The 23,009-nt window shown below is 46.4% G+C and overlaps 1 protein-coding gene across 3 annotated transcripts in view; it reads left to right on the top strand.

Moving 5' to 3' along the window:
* Nucleotides 1–23,009, top strand: part of SAMD12 (sterile alpha motif domain containing 12) — a 281,125-nt gene that overhangs the window by 116,938 nt on the left and 141,178 nt on the right. For all 3 annotated transcript variants that reach the window (XM_038745178.1, XM_038745175.1, XM_038745176.1), the window contains exon 4: nucleotides 14,373–14,513. In XM_038745178.1, coding sequence (XP_038601106.1) covers nucleotides 14,373–14,513 — 141 coding nt within the window. The remainder of the gene's footprint in view (nucleotides 1–14,372; nucleotides 14,514–23,009) is intronic.

Here is a 23,009-nt window from a genome sequence, read left to right on the forward strand (position 1 = left end):
AAGCACTGTTCTAAGTACTGGGGAGGTTACAAGGTGATCAGGTTGTCCCACGGGGGGCTCACAGTTCCAATCCCCATTTTACAGGTGAGGTAACTGAGGCACAGAGAAGTGACTTGCCCAAAGTCACACAGCTGACAAATGGCAGAGTCGGGATTTGAACCCATTACCTCTGACTCCAAAGCCCGTGCTCTTTCCACTGAGCCATGCTGCTTCTGTGGTAGCGGTTTGTATGCAGAGGAAAGGGCAGATGTTGTGAAGGTGAGACCCACAGGATTTGGTGACGGATTGGATATGTGGGTGAATGAGAGAGCGGAGTCACGGAAGATGCCAAGGTTACGGGCTTGAGACGGAAAGGCTGGTTGTGCTGTCTGCAATGATGGGAAAGTTTGGGAAAGGACAGGGTTTGGTAGGGAAGATAAGGAGCTTCGTTTTGGACATGTTGAGTTTGAGGGGACTGTAGCGATGTCCTGAAGACAGGAGGAAATGAGAGCCTGGAGGGAGGGAGAGAGAACAGGAGAGGAGATGCAGATTTGGGTGTCATCAGCATGGAAGTGATAGTTGAAGCCATGGGAGTGCCCCAGTTACCTCATCTGTAAAATGGGAATTGAGACTGTGAGCACTCGTAGGACAGGGACTCTGTCCAACCTGATTTTTAGACTGTGAGCCCACTGTTGGGTAGGGACTATCTCTATATGTTGCCAACTTGTACTTCCCAAGCGCTTAGTACAGTGCTTTGCACACAGTAAGCGCTCAATAAATACGATTGATTGATTGATTGATTGTATACACCCCAGCTATTAGAACAGTGCTGTGCTTTGCTCTGAGGAGTCCTGTGGTAAAACAAGTGTCGAGAGAAACAGGCCTTCGTCTGTTGGTTTATAGAGTGTTAATCAATCAATCGCATTTATTGAACACTTACTATGTGCAGAGCCCTGTACTAAGTGCTTGGGAGAGTACAATTCAACAGAATTAGCAGATACATTCTCTGGCCATAATGAGTTCACCGTCTAGAGAAATCACTGAGCTTTGTGTGCAGTAGTAGAAATTCCTCGGGAGATGAAACATCCATCATCATCATCATCAATGATGATGAGAAGTAGCTTGGCTTAGTGGCAAGAGCACCGCCTTGGGAGTCTGAGGACCTGGGTTCTAATCCTGTCTCTGCCATTTGTCTGCTGTGTGACCTTGGGCAAGTCACTTAATTTTTCAGTTACCTCATCTGTAAAATGGGGATTGAGACCTTGAGACCCAAGTGGGACAACCTGATTACCCTGTATCTACCCCAGGGTTTAGAACAGTGTTTGGCACATAGTAAGCGCTTAACGAATACCACAATAATTATTATTATCAATGGTATTTATTAAGTGCTTTCTGTGTGCACAGCACTGTACTGACTGAGAATGATACAACAGAGTTGGTAGGCCCATGCCCTGGCCACAGCAAGCTTACTGTCCTGCCGGAAAAATCACCGATTGCTCTGTTTGGAGACCACACCCCTCGTGTCACAGGTCTGCCTTTCGTCCTGAATGATGGCAGGCACCGGAGGGCCAGAATGATTTCATTTTGACCTGATCTCTTGAGGGTGCTTCATCAATATTTACTGAAATCATTCACCCCTCAAATCTCCCAAGCCACACCCCTCCCCACCTAGAAAGCCTCTGAAAAGCCACCTCTTCCTGAAAGCTTTCTCTGATTAAATCCAACCTCCCTGTTCAGTTTATCCCAAAAGCCCCCTTCAGTCCTCATGGGTAATTGGTTTATTTCTTCCGTTCATTTCTTCTTTTTCTTTTTAGATTAACTTTGAGTATCACCACTTGTACCTCTCCAATTCCCGTTGTATTTTTTTTTTTTTTGGTATTTGTTAAGCACTTGTGTGCCAAGCACTGTTCTAAGCACCCGGGTAGATAGAAGCTAATCAGGTTGGACACAGTCCCTCTTTCACATGGGGCTCACAGTTTCAATCTGCATTTTACAGATGAGGGAACTGACAGAGTGAAGTGCCTTGCCCAAGGTCACACAGCAGACAAGTGGCGGAGCAGGGATGAAAACCCAGGACCTTCTGACTTCCAAGCTCGGGTTCTTTCCACTGGACCACACTGCTTCTCTAAGATGTTGCTGCTGCTCCAGAGTTTGTAGTTCTGAGCTTTTGCTAACATTCAATTTACAGTATCATGTGCCAGAGTTCAGTCTTCAGTGCACTGAAGACTTGTTTCTACTTCCCTTTCAAGTTGTGAATGCCACTGCCGATTTTCCTGAGCCCTATATAGGGCGGACAAATTTCCAGATTCCCTTTAGGAAAGCCACAGTGGGACGCAATAGGGTTGATTTCTGTCTGCTGTCTCTCCCCATCAAAATTTATAGGTGCAAAGATAGGGGAGGCCTTTAACCTTTGATTTTAAGTTCCTTTAGTCATGCCAAGGTTCAAGAACATCACAAAGGGTTGATAATTATGTGCAAGTACAGATTTCCTTTTGCGGAAAGAATCATTTGATCAGTCAGTTGTATTTGTTGAGCACTTCCTTTTTTTTGTTTTTTTTAATGGTATTTGTTAAGTGCTTACTATGTGCCAGGCACTGTACTGAACACTGGGGTAGATAGACTTCCCTGTCCCACAAAGGGCTCATGGTCTTAATTCACATTTTACAGACGAGATAAGGGAGGTACAGAGAAGTCAAGTTGGCCAAGATCACAGAGCAGACAAGTGGTAAAGCCGTGATTCGAACCCAATTCCTCCGACTCCCAAGTCCGTGATCTTTCCACTAGGCCATGCTGCTTCTCAGGGCGTGCAGAGCACTCCGGAGAGTATAGTATAAAAGTTGGCGGACACATTGCCTTCCCAAAAGGAGCTTACAGTCTAGAGGGAGAAACAGACATTAATATAAATAAATTATGGATGTGTACATAAGTGCTGTGGGGCTGAGAGTAAGGTGCAAATCCAAGTGCAAGGGTGATGCCAAAGGAAGTGGGGGAAAGATCTCTGGGAATTTTCATTTGCGTGATTAGCTGCCACCAGTAACGCCACTGGGCATTGTGAATACCTTCATGCAGGAAAAGGGGAAAACTGGCCTTGTCTGAAGCTTAATTCTGCATAAAAGCTGAGCTTTGAAGCTCCAGTGACATGCCAGAGAGGTTTTTTCTTGGACTATTTTGATGTGCTTGTGTCATGTCCTTAAAAAAGTCACAGTTCAAGAATTCTTCCTGGGTGATGGCTTTGTCCGGTCATCACTCTTCAAACCCTCTTTTGCACACTCAGTCGCTTTATTAGATTGAATAGATCAATCAGTGATATTTATGAAGAGCTTAATGTTTGAGGAGCACTGTACTAGGCACCTGGGAGAGTACAGTGCAATAGATAGACATGATCCCTATAATAATTAACAGTAATTGTGGTTTTTGTGAAGGCCTTACTATATCCCAGGCATTGAGCACTGGGATGGATACAAGCAAATTGGATTTGACGCAGTCCCTGTCCCTCATGGAGCTCCCAGTTATAATCCCCATTTTACAGAAGAGAGAACTGAAGCTCAGAGGAAGTGAAGTGACTTGCCCCAGGTCATACAGTAATAATAATAATAATGATGGCATTTATTAAGCACTTACTATGTTCAACGCACTGTTCTAAGCGCAGGGGAGGTTACAAGGTGATCAGGTTGTCCCATGGGGGGCTCACAGTCTTAATCCCCATTTTAGAGAAGAGGTAACTGAGGCACAGAGAAGTTAAGTGACTTGCCCAAAGTCACACAGCTGACAATTGGCAGAGCTGGGATTTAAACCCATGACCTAGAGAGATGGCGGAGCCGGGATTAGAACTCAGGTCCTTCTGACTCCATGGAGATTGTGTATCCACAAGGCCTCACTGTTATCCACAAGGAGCCTTCAGTTTAGTGCGGGATACAAACATAAAAATAATTATAGATGGATATGTACTTAAGTCCTCTAAGGGAACACACCCATGTACTTAGACATTGCAGTGGGGAAGACTTAGTTGGGGAAGGCCTCTTGGAGGAGATGTGATTTTTAATAGGGTTTTGAAGATGGGATGAGAGATGATCTGTCAGAAATCTAGAGAGAAGGAGGTCCAAGCCAAAGGGAGGTCATAGACTAGAGCTCCAAAGTGAGAAAGATTAGATTGGGGTACAATGAGAAGGTTAGTTTTAGAGGAGCAAGGTGTGTGGGTGGGATTGAAGTGGGAGATAAGAGATTATAGGTAGGAAGGAGAGAGTGTCTTAAAGCCGATGATAAAGAGTTGTGGGTTTTGGGGTTTGTTTGTTTTTTATGTGGAGATGGATGGGCAACCACTGGAGGTTTGGGAAGAGAATGGAGATGTGGACTGAACTTTTTTAGAAAAAATAATCCAAATAGCAGAGTGGAGTATGGTTCGGAATGGGGAGAGACAGGAGGCCGGGAGGCCAGCAAGGAGGCAGACTCAGTAGAAAGGAGCATCACTGCTTGGATCAGCATACTAGCAATTTGGATCAAGCATTTAGTACAGTGCTCTGCACACAGTAAGTGCTCAATAAGTATGATTGAATGAATAGAGAGGAATGGCTGGATCTGAGAGATGTTGAGAAGAACCGACAAGATTTGGTGACAGATTTAATGTGTGGGTTGAATGAGAGGGATGAGTCGAAGATAATGCCAAGGTTGTGGGCTTGTGAGACAGAGAAGATAGTTACAGGAGAATCTCAGGTAGGGGAAGCAACTGAGAATAAAGATACATACATAAATGCTGTGACTAGATTTGGGTTTGGACTAGGGTTGGGGGGGGGGGAACTTAATAATAATAATAGCATTTATTAAGCGCTTATTATGTGCAAAGCACTGTTCTAAGCGCTGGGGAAGTTACAAGGTGATCAGGTTGTCCCACATGGGGCTCACAGTCTTAATCCCCATTTTCCAGATGAGGTAACTGAGGCCCAGAGAAGTTAAGTGACTTGCCCAAAGTCACACAGCAGACGAGTGGTGGGGCCGGGATTTGAACCCATGACCTCTGACTCCAAAACCCGGGCTCTTTCCACTGAGCCATGCTTAATCCAGGAAGGCTTTCTGGAGGAAGTAGGCCTAAAGGACCAGGGCAACCAGCAGTTCCTCCTGGGTCCCCACCCACCCGCTATCTCCCTGCCCACACCCAGTTGATAATAATGACCCTTAATTTTTCATCCGGGCCAAGCGATTTTATACTCCCTTCTATCACAAAGTCTCTAGTGAAACACACATTGTGAGAACTTAAAAATACTGAACCCCTTTGGACTGTCCTAACAAATGGAAGCAGCATGACCTAATGGAAAGAGCATGGGCCTAGGATTCAGGGGACCTGGGTTCTAATCCCAGCTCTGCCACATGCATGCTGTGTGACCTTGGGAAAATCACTTGACTTCTCTGTGTCTCAGTTACTTCACCTGTAAAATAGGGAATAAATCCTCCCCCCTTTGATGTAGAATGAGCCCATGTGGGACAGGGACTATGTCTAATCTGAATATTTTGCTTCTACCCCAATGCAAGCTACCCCAACCCAATCTGCCCCACAGCACTTGTGTATTTATGTGTATTCATTCAATCATATTTATTGAGCACTTACTGTGTGCAGAGCACTGTATTAAGCGCTTGGGAAGTACAAGTTGGCAACATATAGAGATGGTCCCTACCCAACAGCAGGCTCACAGTGTAGAAGGGGGATGTATATAGGTTTATATGTACATATTTATTATTCTATTTATTTTATTAATGATTTGTATATCTCTGCACGGCTCAGTGGAAAGAGTATGGACTTTGGAGTCAGAGGTCATGGGTTCGAATCCTGGCTCTGCCACTTGTCAGCTGTGCGACTTTGGGCAAGTCACTTAACTTCTCTGGGCCTCAGTTACCTCATCTGTAAAATGGAGATGAAGACTGTGAGCCCCCTGTGGGACAACCTGCTCACCTTGTATACCCCCAGCACTTAGAACAGTGCCTTGCACATAGTAAGCGTGTAATAAATGCCATTATTATTATTATTATTATTATTCTATTTATTTATATTGATGCTATTGATCCCTGTCTACTTGTTTTGCTTTGTTTTCTTGTCTGTCTCCCCCCTTCTAGACTGTGAGCCCGTTGTTGGGTAGGGATTGTCTCTGTTGTTGAATCGTACTTTCCAAGTGCATAGTACAGTGCTCTGCACACAATAATCGCTCAATAAATGCGATTAACTGATTGAGTGAATACAATGCATGGCACATAGTATAAGTGCCGTAAGAGAAGCAGCATGAACTAGTAAAGAGAACATGGGCCTGAGAGTTAGAAGGACCTGCATCCTAATCCCAGCTCTGCCACGTGTTTGCTGAGTGTGACCTTGGGAAAAATCACTTAACTTCTCTGTGTCTCAGTTGCCTTATCTACAAAATGGATATTAAGACTGTAAGCCCCATGTGGGACATGGACTGTATCCAACCTGATTAGCTTGTATCTGCCCCAGTTCATAATACAGTGCCTGGCATAGGATAAGCACTTAAGAAGTACCATGAAAAAGAAAAAGTCCTTTAAGTGCCATAACAAAAAATAAAATCACTTGGATTTTGGAGCAGAGGCTCAAGGTAGTTCTGTTGTTGAAAATGACCTGATCATCTGTAATCTGTTCAGGGGGCACAGTTTATAATGCATCGTGTGTGGAATAAGTAGGGGACAAGAAGTTTGCCAATCGACATTATCTAACGTGCCTCTCTGTAATTAAATACAGCAACAAGATAGCTAATGTAGGGTAAGCCTCCTACCTAGTAATATGAGATTAAAGAGCAACGCGTGCAGCTGCTGATAGATAAAATCACAGGTGTTGAAAGGTTCGGTCTACCCATCAAATGTGGGAAAGGCCTCTGAGGTTGTTTCTAGTACCATAAATCTTCTCTATTGTATATTAGCTCTAGACTCTTTTTCTGGAAAAAAAGTCAGTGTAGTGCTAGGAAAATAATTACTACATGAATCCAATAGCTTAAAGAATGGATACTTTAAAAAAAGAAATTTTATTTATCCAAGAAGTAGCCTGGCAAATGTACATAGGGCACGTAACATAGATTTATAGGCGGTATTTAACCTCCAATTTACTATTTAGAAACTACGCAGTCCTTCCTGTGTTGAAAATGGTTTGGACCCACAGTAACTGTACAGCGCTGGAATGTGATTTCTTGCTGAATTTATATTCCGAGGGGGAATTCCCATTATTACTATTTCCTCCTATTAAAATCATCAGAACTGAAATACACTCAGCCCAAACAACTCCACCGTCAATCTGTCTTTTACCCAACTGGTAAAGAATCGATAGACGGTCCCCATCAATGCAGTAAATTACCTCCTCAGGCACTTTCAGGACGCACAGTGCAGTTTTTATTAACCCTTTTCCTTCTCCAGGCAGACTGCATATTGCTGCATTCATCTCTGGGTTCTTCAATTAAACACGTAATTACTTCTAAATGTGATCGAGGGTGTTACGCTACTGGCAGTCGAATGAGACTTTATAGGCCGTTGGATGGTTTCATCAATACTCTGGCTAGGAAGGAAGACAGTAGAATAGACGACCATGAGGTTGTTTCTTAGCTTTATGATTCTGTGATTTGGCAGTTGCATTTAGGAATCCAAGCATTTGAGTGGTGGTTCCTTAAGAGAATGCGTTTTTGACCATTAGGCTAAGGATTTCGGGTGGCAGGATACTCTCTGATTTATCAGATCATGTAGGGCAGGTAGCAGATAGAATTCAAATAACAATCACTCATTCCGAGTGAGGTCATCCACCCACAGGCAATAATACTACCAATAATAATGGTGTTTGTGAAGCACTCACTATGGGCCAAGCACTGTACCAAGACCTGGGATAGATCCGAGATAATCGGTCTCTGTCCCACGTGGGTCTCACTGTTCAAGCGGGATGTCTCAAGGTGTTGAATCCCCATTTTGAAGATGTGGGACAGAGAATAATAATAATAACAATAATGATGGCATTTGTTAAGCGCTTACTATTGCAGAGCACTGTTCTAAGCGCTGGGGGGGATACAAGGTGATCAAGTTGCCCCACGTGGGGCTCACAATCTTTTAATCCCCATTTTACAGATGAGGTAACTGAGGCTCAGAGAAGTGACGTGACATGCCCAAGGTCACACAGCAGGCAAGAGTGGAGGGCAGGATTAGAACCCAGGTCCTCTGACTCCGAGGCCCATGCTATTTCCATGAGGCCACGCTGCTTCTCACTAGGCTGGCTGGTAATAATAATAATAATAATAATAATAATAATAATAATAATAATAATGGTATTTGTTAAGTGCTTACTATGTGCAAAGCACTGTTCTAAGTGCTGGGGGTCTACAAGGTGATCAGGTTGTCCCACTTGGGGCTCACAGTCTTAATCCCCATTTTACAGGTAAGGTAACTGAGGCACAGAGAAGTAAAGTGACTTGCCCAAAGTCACACAGCTGACAATTGGCGGAGCTGGGATTTGAACCCATGACCTCTGACTCCAAAGCCCGGGCTCTTTTCACTGAGCCATGCTGCTTCTCCTTGTCTTCCCTCCCAAACCCTGCCCTCTCCCTGACTTTCCCATCACTGTTGACAGCACTACCATCCTTCCCGTCTCACAAGCCCGCAAACTTGGTGTCATCCTCGACTCTGCTCTCTCGTTCACCCCTCACATCCAAGCCATCACCAAAACCAGTCGGTCTCAGCTCCGCAACATTGCCAAGATCCGCCCTTTCCTCTCCATCCGAACCACTACCCTGCTCGTTCAAGCTCTCATCCTATCCCATCTGGACTACTGCATCAGCCTTCGCTCTGATCTCCCATCCTCGTGTCTGCCCCACTTCAATCCATACTTCATGCCGCTGCCCGAATTGTCTTTGTCCAGAAACGCTCTGGGCATATTACTCCCCTCCTCAAAAATCTCCAGTGGCTACCAATCAATCTGCACATCAGGCAGAAACTCCTCACCCTGGGCTTCAAGGCTGTCCATCCCCTCGCCCCCTCCTACCTCACCTCCCTTCTCTCCTTCTCCGGCCCAGCCCACACCCTCTGCTCCTCTGCCACTAATCTCCTCATCGTGCCTCGTTCTCGCCCGTCCCGCCGTCGACCCCCAGCCCACGTCATCCCCCGGGCCTGGAATGCCCTCCCTCTGCCGATCCGCCAAGCTAGCTCTCTTCCTCCCTTCAAGGCCCTACTGAGAGCTCACCTCCTCCAGGAGGCCTTCCCACACTGAGCCCCCTCCTTCCTATCCCCCTCGTCCCCTTCTCCATCCCCCCGTCTTACCTCCTTCGCTTCCCCACAGCACCTGTATATGTGTATATATGTTTGTACATATTTATTATTTTATTTATTTATTTATTTATTTATTTATTTTACTTGTACATATCTATTCTATTTATTTTATTTTGTTAATATGTTTGGTTTTGTTCTCTGTCTCCCCCTTCTAGACTGTGAGCCCACTGTTGGGTAGGGGCTGTCTCTATATGTTGCCAAGTTGTGCTTCCCAAGCGCTTAGTACAGTGCTCTGCACACAGTAAGCGCTCAATAAATACGATTGATTGATTGATTGATTCTCAATAATGATAATGCTTCTTAATGCTTCATAATAATGCTTTGAAGACGGAGAGAATGGTGGTCTGGAATATATGGAGGGGGAGGGAGTTCCAGGTGAGATGGAGGATGAGTGAGTGAGTCTCCCGATCCCGCTAACCGCAATGCTTAGGGGAGGCACCCCCATGTGCCTTCCCACCCCCTCATCTCCCTCACCTGGCCCAGCTCCAGTCCTGCCGCCGCCGCCTCCTCTCCTCCCTCCGAGCTTTTTCATTCATTCATTCATTCATTCATTCATTGTGATGGAGCGCTGACTGTGTGCAGAGCACTGGGCTAAGCGCTCGGGAAGCACAAACAGGCAACAGATAGAGACGCCCCCTCCCAGACAATGGCCCTCCCCGGCACTTAGGACAGGGCTGTGCATATAGTGAGTAGCGTGGCTCAGTGGAAAGAGCCCGGGCTTTGGAGGCAAAGGTCATGGGTTCAAATCCCAGCTCGGCTAATTGTCAGCTGTGTGACTTTGGGCAAGTCACTTCACTTCTCTGGGCCTCAGCTGCCTCATCTGGAAAATGGGGATTAAAATTGTGAGCCCCCCCCCCAGTGGGACAACCTGATCTCCTTGTAATCTCCCCTGCGCTTAGAACAGTGCTTTGCACATAGTAAACGCTTAATAAATGCCTTCATTATTATTATTATTATGAGGGAAAGGGGTCAGCAGCCGGATAGATGAGATCGGGGCACAGTGAGTAAGTGGCGCCAGAGCAGCAGAGTGTGTGGGCTGGGCTGTAGCAGATGAGCGAGGTCAGGTACCATGAGGTGAGCTATACTATACACCATTTTCCGCATACCATGGTGAGCAGCTGAAGTGTGGAATCAAGGTGGGGCTTGTGGGTGTGCTGAAGACTATCCGGAGGCTCATTTTAGGAACCTGGAGATACGCGGCGTGTCAGAGGCTTGTGACCCGGGTGATTCAATCCATCGATCGGGATGGGGACCGATCTGTTGCCCCAATCCCCTCATGTTCACCCTTAGACCCTCTGCGCTTAAATTCATTCAGTCGTACTTATTGAGCGCTTACTGTGTGCAGAGCACTGTACTAAGCACTTGGGAAGTACTAGTTGGCAACATACAGAGACGGCCCCTACCCAACAGCGGGCTGAAATGGCCCCTGGGTAGAGCCAGGGTTGTCACAAAGGAGAGTCTGGGCTTAGCAAGATCCGCCTTGAGACATTTCACTTTGGGTGATCAAGGATGCCACAGGCCTCCTGCTTCTCCCTTCCCATGGATGAGAGGGGGATTTTAGGGAGGGGGGAGAATACTAGGCCGGCTCCTGGAATTAGCGCGCCTTCAAGATGCAGAACGGTGCCAAAATGCTGCTGCTGCTGGCTCCTTCCTCCCTTTCTCCCCTGCCACCCACATGGGCCAGGCCTGCCACCACTTGCCAGGCCACGAGCGGCCAGGGCAGAGTGTTTGCCCATCCCTGCCTCTGGCACCCCGCCTCCTGCTCCCTCCCCAAGCCCCTCCAAAGCCCAGCACCATGGAAGTGTTTATCTTGCCATGGGTGAGCACCTGGGTGAGGCCCGGTATACAAGAACGTGAGTTTAGCGGTGGAGTCGAGCGAATGAGCGCATGTGTAAGCATGCCTCTTTGAGTAAATGAAGGTGTAAGCATGCGTGTGAGTAAGTGTGCGTGGGGGTGGGTTTGGACGGGAGGGGAGGAGGAAGACTTAAAACCATTTGGCAGGCGCACCTAAAGGTAAAGGCAGGATTTTTTTCAAAAAAGAAAAAATACTCAAAAACAACTGAAGAGAGGTGGTGCGGCCAAGATCATGGGGGTGAAGACCGGTGTTTCCACTTGTTTTCTGTAAATAATTTCCCTATCCTGTCGGGGAGGAGTCTAGACTGTGTTCTCAGCTGCAACGTTCAGGCAGTTCCTTTCGTTTTTGTTCCAGAGCCCACTAAGAAAACTAGAGGTGAGCTGGTAGAGAAGGGCACGGCTTTGATTTAGAACCCAAAGTATTTGCTTAGTCTTGGGGAAATGATTGAAAACCATATATTATTAAGCTCATCCTCATGACTGTGAGCTTATCATCAACATCGGCATTTATGTGCACAACACTGTACTAGGCTCTTGGGAGGGTACAATGCGGTAGAGTTGGCAGATACGCTCCCTGCACACAATGAGCTTACAGTCTAGTGGGGCAGATAGACATTTAATATAAATAAATAATGTATAGTATTTAATTTATAGATATGTATTTAAATGCTATTGGACTGAGCGAAGGTCACAGATCTAAGTACAAAGACGATGCGAAAGGGAGAGGGAGCCGGGGAAAAGAGGGCATAATCGGGGAAGGCCTCTTGGAGAAGAAGTGACCTTAGTAATAACAATAATAATGATGGTATTTGTTAAGCGCTTACTATGTGCAAAGCACTGTTCTAAGCGCTGGGGGGATAAAAGGTGATCAGGTTGTCCCACATGGGCCTCACAGTCTTAATCCCCATTTTACAGATGAGGTAACTGAGGCACAGAGAAGTGAAGTGACTTGCCCAAAGCCACACAGCTGACAATTGGTGGAGCTGGGATTTGAACCCATGACCTCTGACTTCAAAGCCCGTGCTCTTTCTGCCGAGCCACGCTGCTTCTTAATGCTTTGAAGGTGGGAAGAGTGGTGGTCTGGTATATATGGAGAGAGAGAGAGGATGAGGTCCAGGCCCTGGGAGGACATGGGTAAGCGGTCGGTGATGAGATAGATGAGATTGACGAACAGTGAGTAAACTGGTGCTAGAGGAGTGAATTGTGCTTCAGGGAACTAATCTACCAACTCTGTTTTATTGTACTCTCCCAAGTGCTTAGTACAGATTTCTACACCCAGTAAGCACTCAATTAATATGATTGATTGACTGATTTTTTTTTTATGTTTTCTCTCTAAAGAACCCAAACCCCTGAAAAAGATTTGTAGTCTAACCTCTGCCTTTCATCATTCGAATCTACTAAAGGAGATTTGTGTTCATCCTTTCCTTAATCTTTTATTATTTTTTATAGTATTTGTTAAACGCTGCATTCATTCATTCACTCATTCAGTGGTATTTATTGAGCACTTACTGTGTGCAGAGCACTGTACTTGGAAAGCACAGTACGGCAACAGATAGAGACAGTCCCTACCCAGCAATGGGTTCACAGTCTAGAAGGGGGAGACAGACAACAAAACAAAACAAGCAGACAGGTGTCAATATCATCACAATAGATAAATAGAATTGTAGGTATATACACATCATTAATAAAATAGAGTAATAAATATGTACAAATATACACAAGTGCTGTGGGGAGGGGGAGTGGGGAGGGCAGAGGGAGGAGGAGCAGAGGAAAAGGGGGGCTCAGTCTGGGAAGGCCTCCTTGCGGAAGTGAGCGCTCTGTAGGGCTTTGAAGGGAGGAAGAGAGCTAGTTTGGCAGGTGTGTGGAGGGAGGGCATTCCAGGCCAGAGGAAGGACGTGGGCCGGGGGTCGACGATGGGACAGGCGAGAACGAGGCCCAGTGAGGAGGTTAGTGGCAGAGGAGCGGAGGGTGCGGGCTGGGCTGGAGAAGGAGAGAAGGGAGGTGAGGTAGGAGAGGGCAAGGTGATAGAGAGCTTTGCCAGGCACTGTACTAAGCACTGGGGTAGATACAAGCTAATCAGGTTGGACACAGTCCCTGTCCCACGTGGGGCTCACAGTCTTAACCTCCCATTTTGCAGATGAGGGAACTGAGGCACAGACACATTAGTGAATAGCCCAAGGTCACACAGCAGACAAGTGGTGAAGTAGTATTAGAACCCAGCTCTTTCTGACTCCTAGCCCTGTGTCCTTTCTAATAGGCCATGATGCTTCTTCCACTATGAGGATAGGACACCCTTACTTAGTGGCCCCTCTCATCTTTACTGAGCTCTTAGTATGTGCCAGTCACTGTGCTAAACACTAGGGTGGAGACAAGGTAATCAGATAATAATAATAATGATGATGATGGCATTTATTAAGCACTTACTATGTGCAAAGCAGTGTTCTAAGCACTGGGGAGGTTACCGGGTGATCAGGTTGTCCCACAGGGGGCTCACAGTCTTAATCCCCATTTTACAGATGAGGTCACTGAGGCCCAGAGAAGTGAACTGACTTGCCCAACGTCACACAGCTGACAATTGGCGGAGCTGGGATTTGAACCCATGACCTCTGACTCCAAAGCCCGGGCTCTTTCCACTGAGCCATGCTGCTTCTCTAATCAGACCCAGGTCAGATCAGATCCAGGCCCTGCCTCGCATGGGACTCACATTCCCAGGGGGTCCCCGTTGTCTAACCCAAGTCTCTTTCTGCAGCGTAAGTGATTTGGGTCTGTCCACAGTAATTAGGATATTTAGAGATGGGGAACAGATGGGAAAAATAGCTAGAGGAAAGAGGAGGAGCCAGAATCTCTTCTTTTTCCATCTGGACGAGAATATTATAATATTAATTAATTGGTGAATGAACATTTCTCAGTTGCTCCCAGCGACTTTACACTGTGTTCAAAGCAGGATAGGATAAGCGCTCAGACCAGAGTAGAAACCATTTGGATGTAGAGTAAGGGACAAATTGTTCAGTGGTGGAGCTAGAACCAACAGGATTTGGCCACCTTCCGAATAGACAGGCTGGAGGAGAAAAGTGAGTCGAAGGTCACGCGGAAGGTTGCAGGCTCATGAGACGTTGGATGATTTTCAGATTTCAGCCTCTGTCGCGTAGGCTCCCGGACGATTCCGTCCGGAGCAGGAACTCCGGCTAGCAGCAGTTATCGGGTCTGGCCGTGGTGGTGGTTTTGTGATGATCGTTTCCTCGTTCCAGGCCGGGCACTGCTGAGGTTGACCGACAAAAAACTGGAGCGGATGGGCATTGCCCCCGAGAGCGTCCGCCAGCACATCCTGCAGCAAGTGCTCCAGCTGAAAGTGAGAGAAGAAGTCAGGAACCTTCAGTTACTCACGCAAGGTAACCGACAGTCTCCCGGCCCTGGGCGGACCCGAGGGATCACGGAATGAATGGATGGGGAGGAAGTGGAAGCTCTCTGGGAGGAGGAAAAGGGGATATGATATTCTCTCTGGCCGGATTCAAGGAAGACTTGGAAACTGAGTTGGGAAAATGACAACCCACCAACCTCTTTGGTTCGTGGATTAACCAGGATTCTCTCGTGACCCATTCTTCCGCCTGCCATTTTGTTCCATCCACATGAAACCTTCCATCCACATGAAAGGATCTTCCCAGGGGCAGCCTGTCTTAAAATCAATGGGGAGTGGGAGTGACTGTCTTGGTCTGTCCAGAGCAGACGGAGAGCATGGCCCCCCTGTCACCCGTCATCCGGGGACGGGTTCGTTCAGTGATCGGCGAGGTGAGAGAGCGAGGCCGGGGATGGAAAGCCTGAGTTTTATATAAAATTTATTCCGTGAGGCAAATTGAATTTATGTAATTGTTTAGGCGCAATGGATTGAACTTCCCTTTCAGGAGGAATATAATCAATTAGCAATATTAGCGCTTCCCTACACGGGAGAAACACAATCAGACGTTAATCGCGTGTGGGTGAGGTGGCTAGCTCTCACCCATGTGCACTTCCCACTCGGGAAGAATCCACTTACTTTCCCACATGGGAAGAATTCATTACGTTACCCACGCACTTGGTGGGCAGCTAGCTCTCACAGTGTGCTCTCCCTACATGGGAGGAATCCACTCATGATTCCCATCAGCAGCGGGGTACCTGGGTCTCACCCACGAGACACTCATCCGTCCCGCAGCCCTTGCCTCAGTGTGTTGGTTCTGGTTGTAAAGCGGGCATCTGGCCTTCTGGTCAGGGAGAGACACGTGGACTGCTGCTGCTGCTGCAGTGGCTGCTCCTCCTGCTGCTGCGTGTCCTGGTGTTCTGACCCCGAAGGTCAGAGGCGACAGGTATTTATTGCCTGTGCCCCTAGGCCATTCCAGCTTCTGGCCTCAGTCTATCCAATCTCTGCCCTCCCCCCTCCTCCATACCTAATTTGATTGACACAGGGGCGAGGGACACCTTCTGTATTCCCAGCTTGGGCTGTCAATCTAGCAGATTCCCACCCTCACTTCTGAGTTCCGCCTGCTGGCTCAGGTGGTCACGAGATAGCTTTTGGCCTTGAGATGGCCGGTACCCAAGGGTCACCTCGGGACACCCCCCCATTTCTGAAGGGCCATTGGCTCGGGTCCGATAGAACCTCCGTTCAAGTAGGTCTGTTAGGTCCTCAGTTGGAGAAGCAGCATGTCTTGGTAGATAGAGCAAAGGCCTGGGAATCTGAAGGATCTCGTTTCCAGTCCCGGATCCACCACTTCCCTGCTGTGTGACCTTGGGCAAGTCACTTCACTTCTTTGTGTCTTATGCTGTCGAGTCATTTCTGACCCAGAGCGACTCCATGGACACATCTCTCCCAGAACGCCCCATCTCTATCTGCAGTTGTTCTGGTAATAATAATGATAATAATAGTGATGGTATTTGTAAAGCACTTACTATGTGCCAAGCACTGTTTTAAACACCGGGGTAGATACCAAGTTATCAAGTTGTCCCACGTGGGGCTCACAGTCTTAATCCCCATTTTACAGAGGAGCTAACTGAGGCACAGAGAAGTTAAGTGGCTTGCCCAAGGTCACACAGCAGACATGTGGTGGAGCCGGGATTAGTTCCCATGACCTCTGACACCCAAGACGGTATCTTGCCACTTATGTATATACACAGTGTATACATAATGTCTACATTGGTAGTGTATACATAGGTGTTTTCTTGGTAAAAATACGAAAGTGGTTTACTATTTCTTTCTTCCATGCAGTCAACTTGAGTCCCAGCTCTTGACTCTCTCCCATGTTGCTGCTGCCCAGCACAGGGGAGTTTTGACTTGTAGCAGATGGCCTTCCACTCGCTAGCCACTGGCCAAGCTAGGATGGAATGGGTATGCTTGACTCTTCCTCCCATCTTCTAGACTGTGAGCCCGCCTTCTAGACTGTGAGCCCGCTGTTGGGTAGGGACCATCTCTATATGTTGCCAACTCGTACTTCCCAAGCACTTAGTACAGTGCTCTGCACACAGTAAGCGCTCAATAAATATGATTGAATGAATGAATGAATAGTCAAGACTGGTAGAGTACTGGAAACTTTCCAGGCGCGATCCTGAGAGGGGTTGCCTCAGTAACCTCACCTGTAAAAGGGGCATTAAGATTGTGAGTCCCATGTGGAATATGGACTGTGACCAACCTCATTACTTGTATCTTCCCCAGTGCTTATTACAGTGCGTGGCACACAGTAAGTAACAAATATCATGAAAAAAAATATTCTGTCCCAGGACGCACAGTGAATATATTTTTCTTGCTTGGGAGAATATTGCAGGAGGAGAAGTACATTTTGAAACCTTTGTTACTGTTCAAGGCAGTGAGAACATATAACCTCTTTAATAAACAGCCATGTGGAGCACAGAGAAGGCCTGGACATCATTTCTAAGTAATTCTTTAAAGGATTTCTGAATAAAGGCATTAAAGTGTGCATTCCATGAAGGCCTCCGGAACTGCTGTGGTAGCAAAGAACAAAGCTGAAGTTTGGAGAAAAACCCGTGTTTCATTTAAGCTTTCGAAAAAAGAAACTGTTTCGGCTGTTCTTCTTTCATCTAAGATGTGGTCTGGAAGCTGAACAAACTCCATTAACCACAGATTGGGCTGGCTTTGTCTTTTATTTAGGATCCTGATTTGTGTCTTTGTAAATGAAGACACATTACTAAATATGTGTTGGAGTGTCCTGCATATTTTGATCTCCATCCACACAGTTTGATGACTGGCTAAATATTTCTGAAGGTTTTGGGGACCTCTGGATTAGTCAAGTTTGTTATTGCATTGAAATGAACCTATCAGTGATTCAGATTGGCTGAAGAAATATCATGGCAGAGTCAATCAATCTTTGGTATGTATTGAGAACTTTCTGTGGGTAGAGCACTGTACTAGAGTGCACAGTACAGCAGGGTTGATCGTCATATTTCCTGCCCAAAATGAGTGTCATGGGGATCGGTTTGGATGCGGGGAAAAACAGACGAGCTTTAACTCAGAGCACCCTGCTTCCAACCATCATCACTGGTGGGATGACACAGAAGAATTTGACCAGAGTTTCAAGCTGCTGAACATGTGTAGTTCATGTTTGATTAATGAATATCCATAAGACCTTCTCTTGTGGGGTAAAAGAGCTAGGGACTAATAGAATATGGCTCTTGGAAGCCCCGACTTGTACTTCCCAAGTGCTTAGTACAGTGCTCTGCACACAGTAAGCGCTCAATAAATACGATTGATTGATTGATTGAATGTATTTGCCTTACTAGTGTGTTTTCCACAGCCTTTAACTCCACCGATCCATGGTTCATAAGGTTTTTTCCTCAGCTATTTCCTGAGCCAACCAAAGTACACATTTTGCCTGGAGAGGGTGTTGGGAACTTCAGCCTGCTTGAGTCCACTGTGAACTTCACGAGCTCCGTAAAGCTGGGTGTTTTCAGTCTTTTTTATACAATTCCGTTTACTGAAGAGCATCTCACTGGGCTTTCGGGTGTGCCGTTTGAACTCATCTTCTTGGAATCGCAAATCCCTTTTTATGTGGAGGTGGGAGGGGATTTGACAGAAAACTTTCAGCAAACACAGAGCCGCTCTGAGGAAGATAATGTTTTTTTTAAACCTGCTGGGCAGTCAGACCGGGCAGATCTCCTCAAAATATTTAGGGGTCAGATGCCGGGGTGGGGCAGAGAGTTCAGAAGGCTTGGCTTGGCCTTGCTGTGGTCTGTCTTACCATCACTTACATTTATATGATGTGGAAAGTGAAGGTTCTGTCATGCACTTAAATCATGCATATTTGATTTCTCATCTCTCAGAGTCCTAATCAGCAGAAACATTATGCTGAGTAAGTTATAAATACAAGTATCTGAATGTCACTTCCCTCCCAGATGCACTCTCTCAAGTTAGTGGAAAATTGTGATCCTTTCTTCTTGAAAAGACTGAATCACGCATCCTTAGTGCTAAGTGGTTGCAGATAACGTTTTCTCAATACCGGATAGATAAATACATGCCCCCTCAACATAGACACACACCCACTCTCTTTTACACAGCTACTCTGTACATTCTGCATTCTGCATGCCCCTAGGAGAGCATTCTGCACCCTTAAATTAGGTATGCTAAATCAACCGGGTTTATGGAAAATCGTTGTATTTTTAAAAGTGCTACAAAGTACTGGGGTAGCTACAAAATAACCTGACGAGTCACAGTCCCTATCCTATAAGAAGCTCACAGTCTAAGGGGGAGGGAGAAGCGATATTGAATCCTCACTTTACAGATGAGGAAACTGAGGCTAGTCAAGTGACTAGCCCAAGGTCATGCAGCAGGCAAATGGCAGAGCCAGCATACAAACTCTGGTTCTCTGTCTCCCAGACCCACACTCTTTCCACTCGGCCACACTGCTTCCCAATAATTGCTCAATAAATGCAATTGTTCGATGGGATAAAGTTCCTGAAATAGCTACACCCTTGAAGTCACTTGGAAGCAGTGGGAGGAATCTTTTCCTGAGCATTTGGTAGCACTTGGGTATATACAATAGAAGTGAAGGATCCGGTTCCTGTCTCTGGGAAGTGTACAGTCTAAACTGGGAAGACAGCAGGCATGGATTGTTTTCATTGAGAGCTGGAGGGCAAAGATATATACCAGAGAAGCAGCGTGGCTCAGTGGAAAGAGCACGGCCTTGGGAATCAGAGGTCATGGGTTCAAATCCCGGCTCCACCACCTGTCAGCTGTGTGACTTTGGGCAAGTCACTTAACTTCTCCGGGCCTCAGTTACCTCATTTGTAAAATGGGGATTAAGACTGGGAGCCCCACATGGGACAACCTGATCACCTTGTATCGTCCCCAGCGCTTAGAACAGTGCTTTGCACACAACAAGCACTTAACAAATACCAAAATTATTATTATTATACCACTATTAACGATAAGACTAAGGAAAATTAATTCATGAATTATTGATGAATGAATAAATAAATAAAGTGTCCAGATCCCTCTATAAATATGGACTGGCCGTTGCGACGATGAAGTCCTTGGTTTTAATCCCGTTTCTGCCACTTCCCTGCTGTGTGACCATGGACAATTCGTTTCACTTCTCTGGACTTCAGTTCCCTAATCTACGAAGTGAGGATTCAATACCAGTGCTCCCTCTTACATAGACTGTGAGCCCCATGTGGGATCTGATGATCTTCTTCTGTATCCTCCATTGCTTAGTGCTGTGCTTGCACATTGTAAGTGCATAACAAATAGCACAATTAATTAATTAAGAAGGCCCTGGATATTGGAAATGGATGCGGGAAGGCCTCCTGGAGGAGAAGGAAAGTCCTGGAGAGCTGGAAGATGGGGAAGATTGTAGTCTAATGGATTTAAAGTGTCCAGAACTGCCAGTATAAAGGCAGCACTGGCACAAGAGATCAGGGGTATAAGATTGATTCGTTCCCCAAGTTAATCAACCCTATCTTTTCCTTTTGTTTCTCTGGAACAATCTTTCTAAATAATAAGACATAGAGAAGCAGAGCGGCTTAGTGAATAGTACCTGGGCCCGGGACTCAGAAGGACCTGGATTCCAATCCCGGCTCTGCCACTTGTCTGCTGTGTGATCGCGGGCAAGTCACTTCACTTCTTTGCGCCTCAGTTGCCTCATTTGTAAAATGAGGTGAATCTGTGAATCCCAAATGGGACAGGGACTGGGTCCAACCTGATTAGCATGAATCTACCCCAGTGCTTAGTACAGTGCCTGGCACATAGTAAGCTCTTAACAAATACCATAAAAAACAAGGAAGCATTGTCTCATCCCCCTCACCTCTGACCTCTCTGATTTTCCCAGGCCTCATTCACCCAACTGCTCTAGTCAATATCCAATGATAAGTGCCCTGATCACGGTGCAGTCTGGTCTCGATGGTCCTCCCTCTGGTGTCCTTGCGATTCCATTGGCTGCCCTGCATTAGGTTGTCTCTGTCTTGTTCAGCTCTTAGTTTTCTTTCTTGGGCAGGATTAAGGGAATCAGGAGGGAGGGGAGCTTGGCAGCTTTCTACAGGAAACTCAACGGGGTCGTGGAGCTGCTTTGCTCTGCAGAATGCCCCAGAGAAAAGTTGCTCGGAACTCGAAACATCATTATTGTACCCCGTGCCTGCCTTAATCTGGATTCTTGAGACAGAAAACACGCCTTACATAACAACGCAATGATGGTGCAAAGCTATTTTGGAATTTTCCAACTTAGCCTATCGCCAAGAGGGCAGAAATACTGCAGATGTCCTGTGCTGCCTAGGATACAATGCTTGAGTGTAATTAACCATGTTTAACAAAGGAATTATATACAGAAAGATTCCTCAACAGGGGTGCATGGTGTATGCACCGTTGCATGAGCAGAACTACATTCATGCAGACTTTTATATGAAAGAAAGAAGTATTTATCGAGCGCTCACTGTGTGCAGAGCGGTGAACTAGTTGCTTCAGAGTGTACAGTATAACAGAGGTGGTAGACACGCTCTCTGTCCACAGTGAGCTTGCAGTCTAATGGTGGAGACGGACATTAATATAAATTAATTGCGGATATGTACGTGAGTGTTGTGAGGCTGAGAGAAGGGGTGAATAAAGGGTGCAAATCTAAGTGCAAGAGTGATGCAGAAGGGAGGGGGAAAAGAGGAAATGAGGGCCTACTTGGATCATTTTGGATCTGAACATCTTTGGATCCGGGATGTCCCTAGGTTCAGTGAAGGTGGCATTATGGTGGCATTGCCATCGATGTCTCTGATCTGCAGACCTGCTTCTTGCCCCAAACTTCTCAAGGTTTCTGCCCCTTCGAGGTTTATCGTCTCTTGTTTGGGGCTTCCTTGACTCGCCAGCCCATGTGCTCCTTGGAAATCATCTCATCCTTGACCCCTTGTGGGAATGTGTCTGCCATATTGTCGTATTGTACTCTCCCAGTCGCATAGTACAGTGTTCTGTACGTAGTAAGCGCTCAATAAATACGATTGACTGAATCCTGTCTTCCTACTGCCCCGGCACTGGAGACCAAGCTCAAGGGCTTGGGAGTCAGAGGTCATGGGTTCTAATCCCAACTCCCCGACTCTGCCACTTGTCAGCTGTGTGACTGGGCAGGTCACTTAACTTCTCTGTGCCTCAGTTACCTCATCGGTAAAATGGGAATTAAGACTGGGAGCCCCATGTGAGACAACCTAATTACCTTGTATCTACCCCAGCGCTTCAAACAGTGCTTGGCACATAGTAAGCACTTAACAAATACCATTATTATTAGAAGCAGTGTGGTTTAGTGGAAAGAGCATGGGCTTGGGAGTCAGAAGTCGTGGGTTCTAATCCCTGCTCCGCCACTGATCAGCTGTGTGACTTTGGGCAAGTCACTTGACTTCTCTGTGCCTCAGTTATCTCATCTGTAAAATGGGGATTAAGACTGTGAGCCCCACGAGGGACAATCTGATTACCTTGCATCTACCCCAGTGCTTGGAACAGTGCTCGGCACAAAGTAAGCCCTTAACAAATGCTACCATTATTACTATTATTACCATTGTTATTATTATTAACTAGCTGAACTGATGTTCCTCAGTCCCAGGACCATCTGAAATGCCACACTGTGGGGTGGGAACAAGCAGTCAGTCAATCACTGGTATTTATCAAGAACTTACTGTGTGCAGAGCACTGTGTTATGCTCCAGAAAGAGTACAGTAGAGCACATAGGCATGATCCCTGTCCTCAAGAATGCTTACAATCTAGTGAAGGAGACAGGCCCTAAAATAAATTCTCAAATTCATTCATTCATTCAGTCGTATTTATTGAGTGCATACTGTGTGCAGAGCACTGTACTAAGCGCTTGGGAAGGTACAGGTTGGCAACGCATTGAGACGATCCCTACCCAACAACGGGCTCACAGTCTAGAGGGGGAAATAGACATTCACATAAATAAATCAGCTTATACTAAGCTCTTGGGAGAATACAGTACAATAGAGTAGGTAGATATCCCTGCCCACGGGGTACCTAACATTCGAGTGGGGGAAACAGATGCTTAGTACAGTGCTCTGCTCACAGTAAGCACTCAATCAATACGATTGAATGAATGGCAGTAAAACTGCAGAGAAGGGGAAGAGCAGAGCTTTGTATGGAAGTCAATCAGTCAGTTGATTGAGCATTTGCTGTGTGCAGAGCACTGTACTAAGCACTAAGCAGATGCTTAGTACAGTGCTCTGCACACAGTAAGCGCTCAATCAGTACGATTGAATGAATGACAGTAAAGTAAACTACAGAGAAGGGGAAGAGCAGAGGTTTGTATGGAAGTCAATCAGTCAGTCAATCGTATTGATTGAGCATTTGTTGTGTGCAGAGCACTGTACTAAGCGCTCGGGAGAGCCCAACAGAACAATATAACAAACGCATTCCCTGCCCCGAGTGAGTTTGC

This window comes from Tachyglossus aculeatus, chromosome 4 (assembly GCF_015852505.1).
Source record: "Tachyglossus aculeatus isolate mTacAcu1 chromosome 4, mTacAcu1.pri, whole genome shotgun sequence".
Taxonomy (NCBI): Eukaryota; Metazoa; Chordata; class Mammalia; order Monotremata; family Tachyglossidae; genus Tachyglossus; species Tachyglossus aculeatus.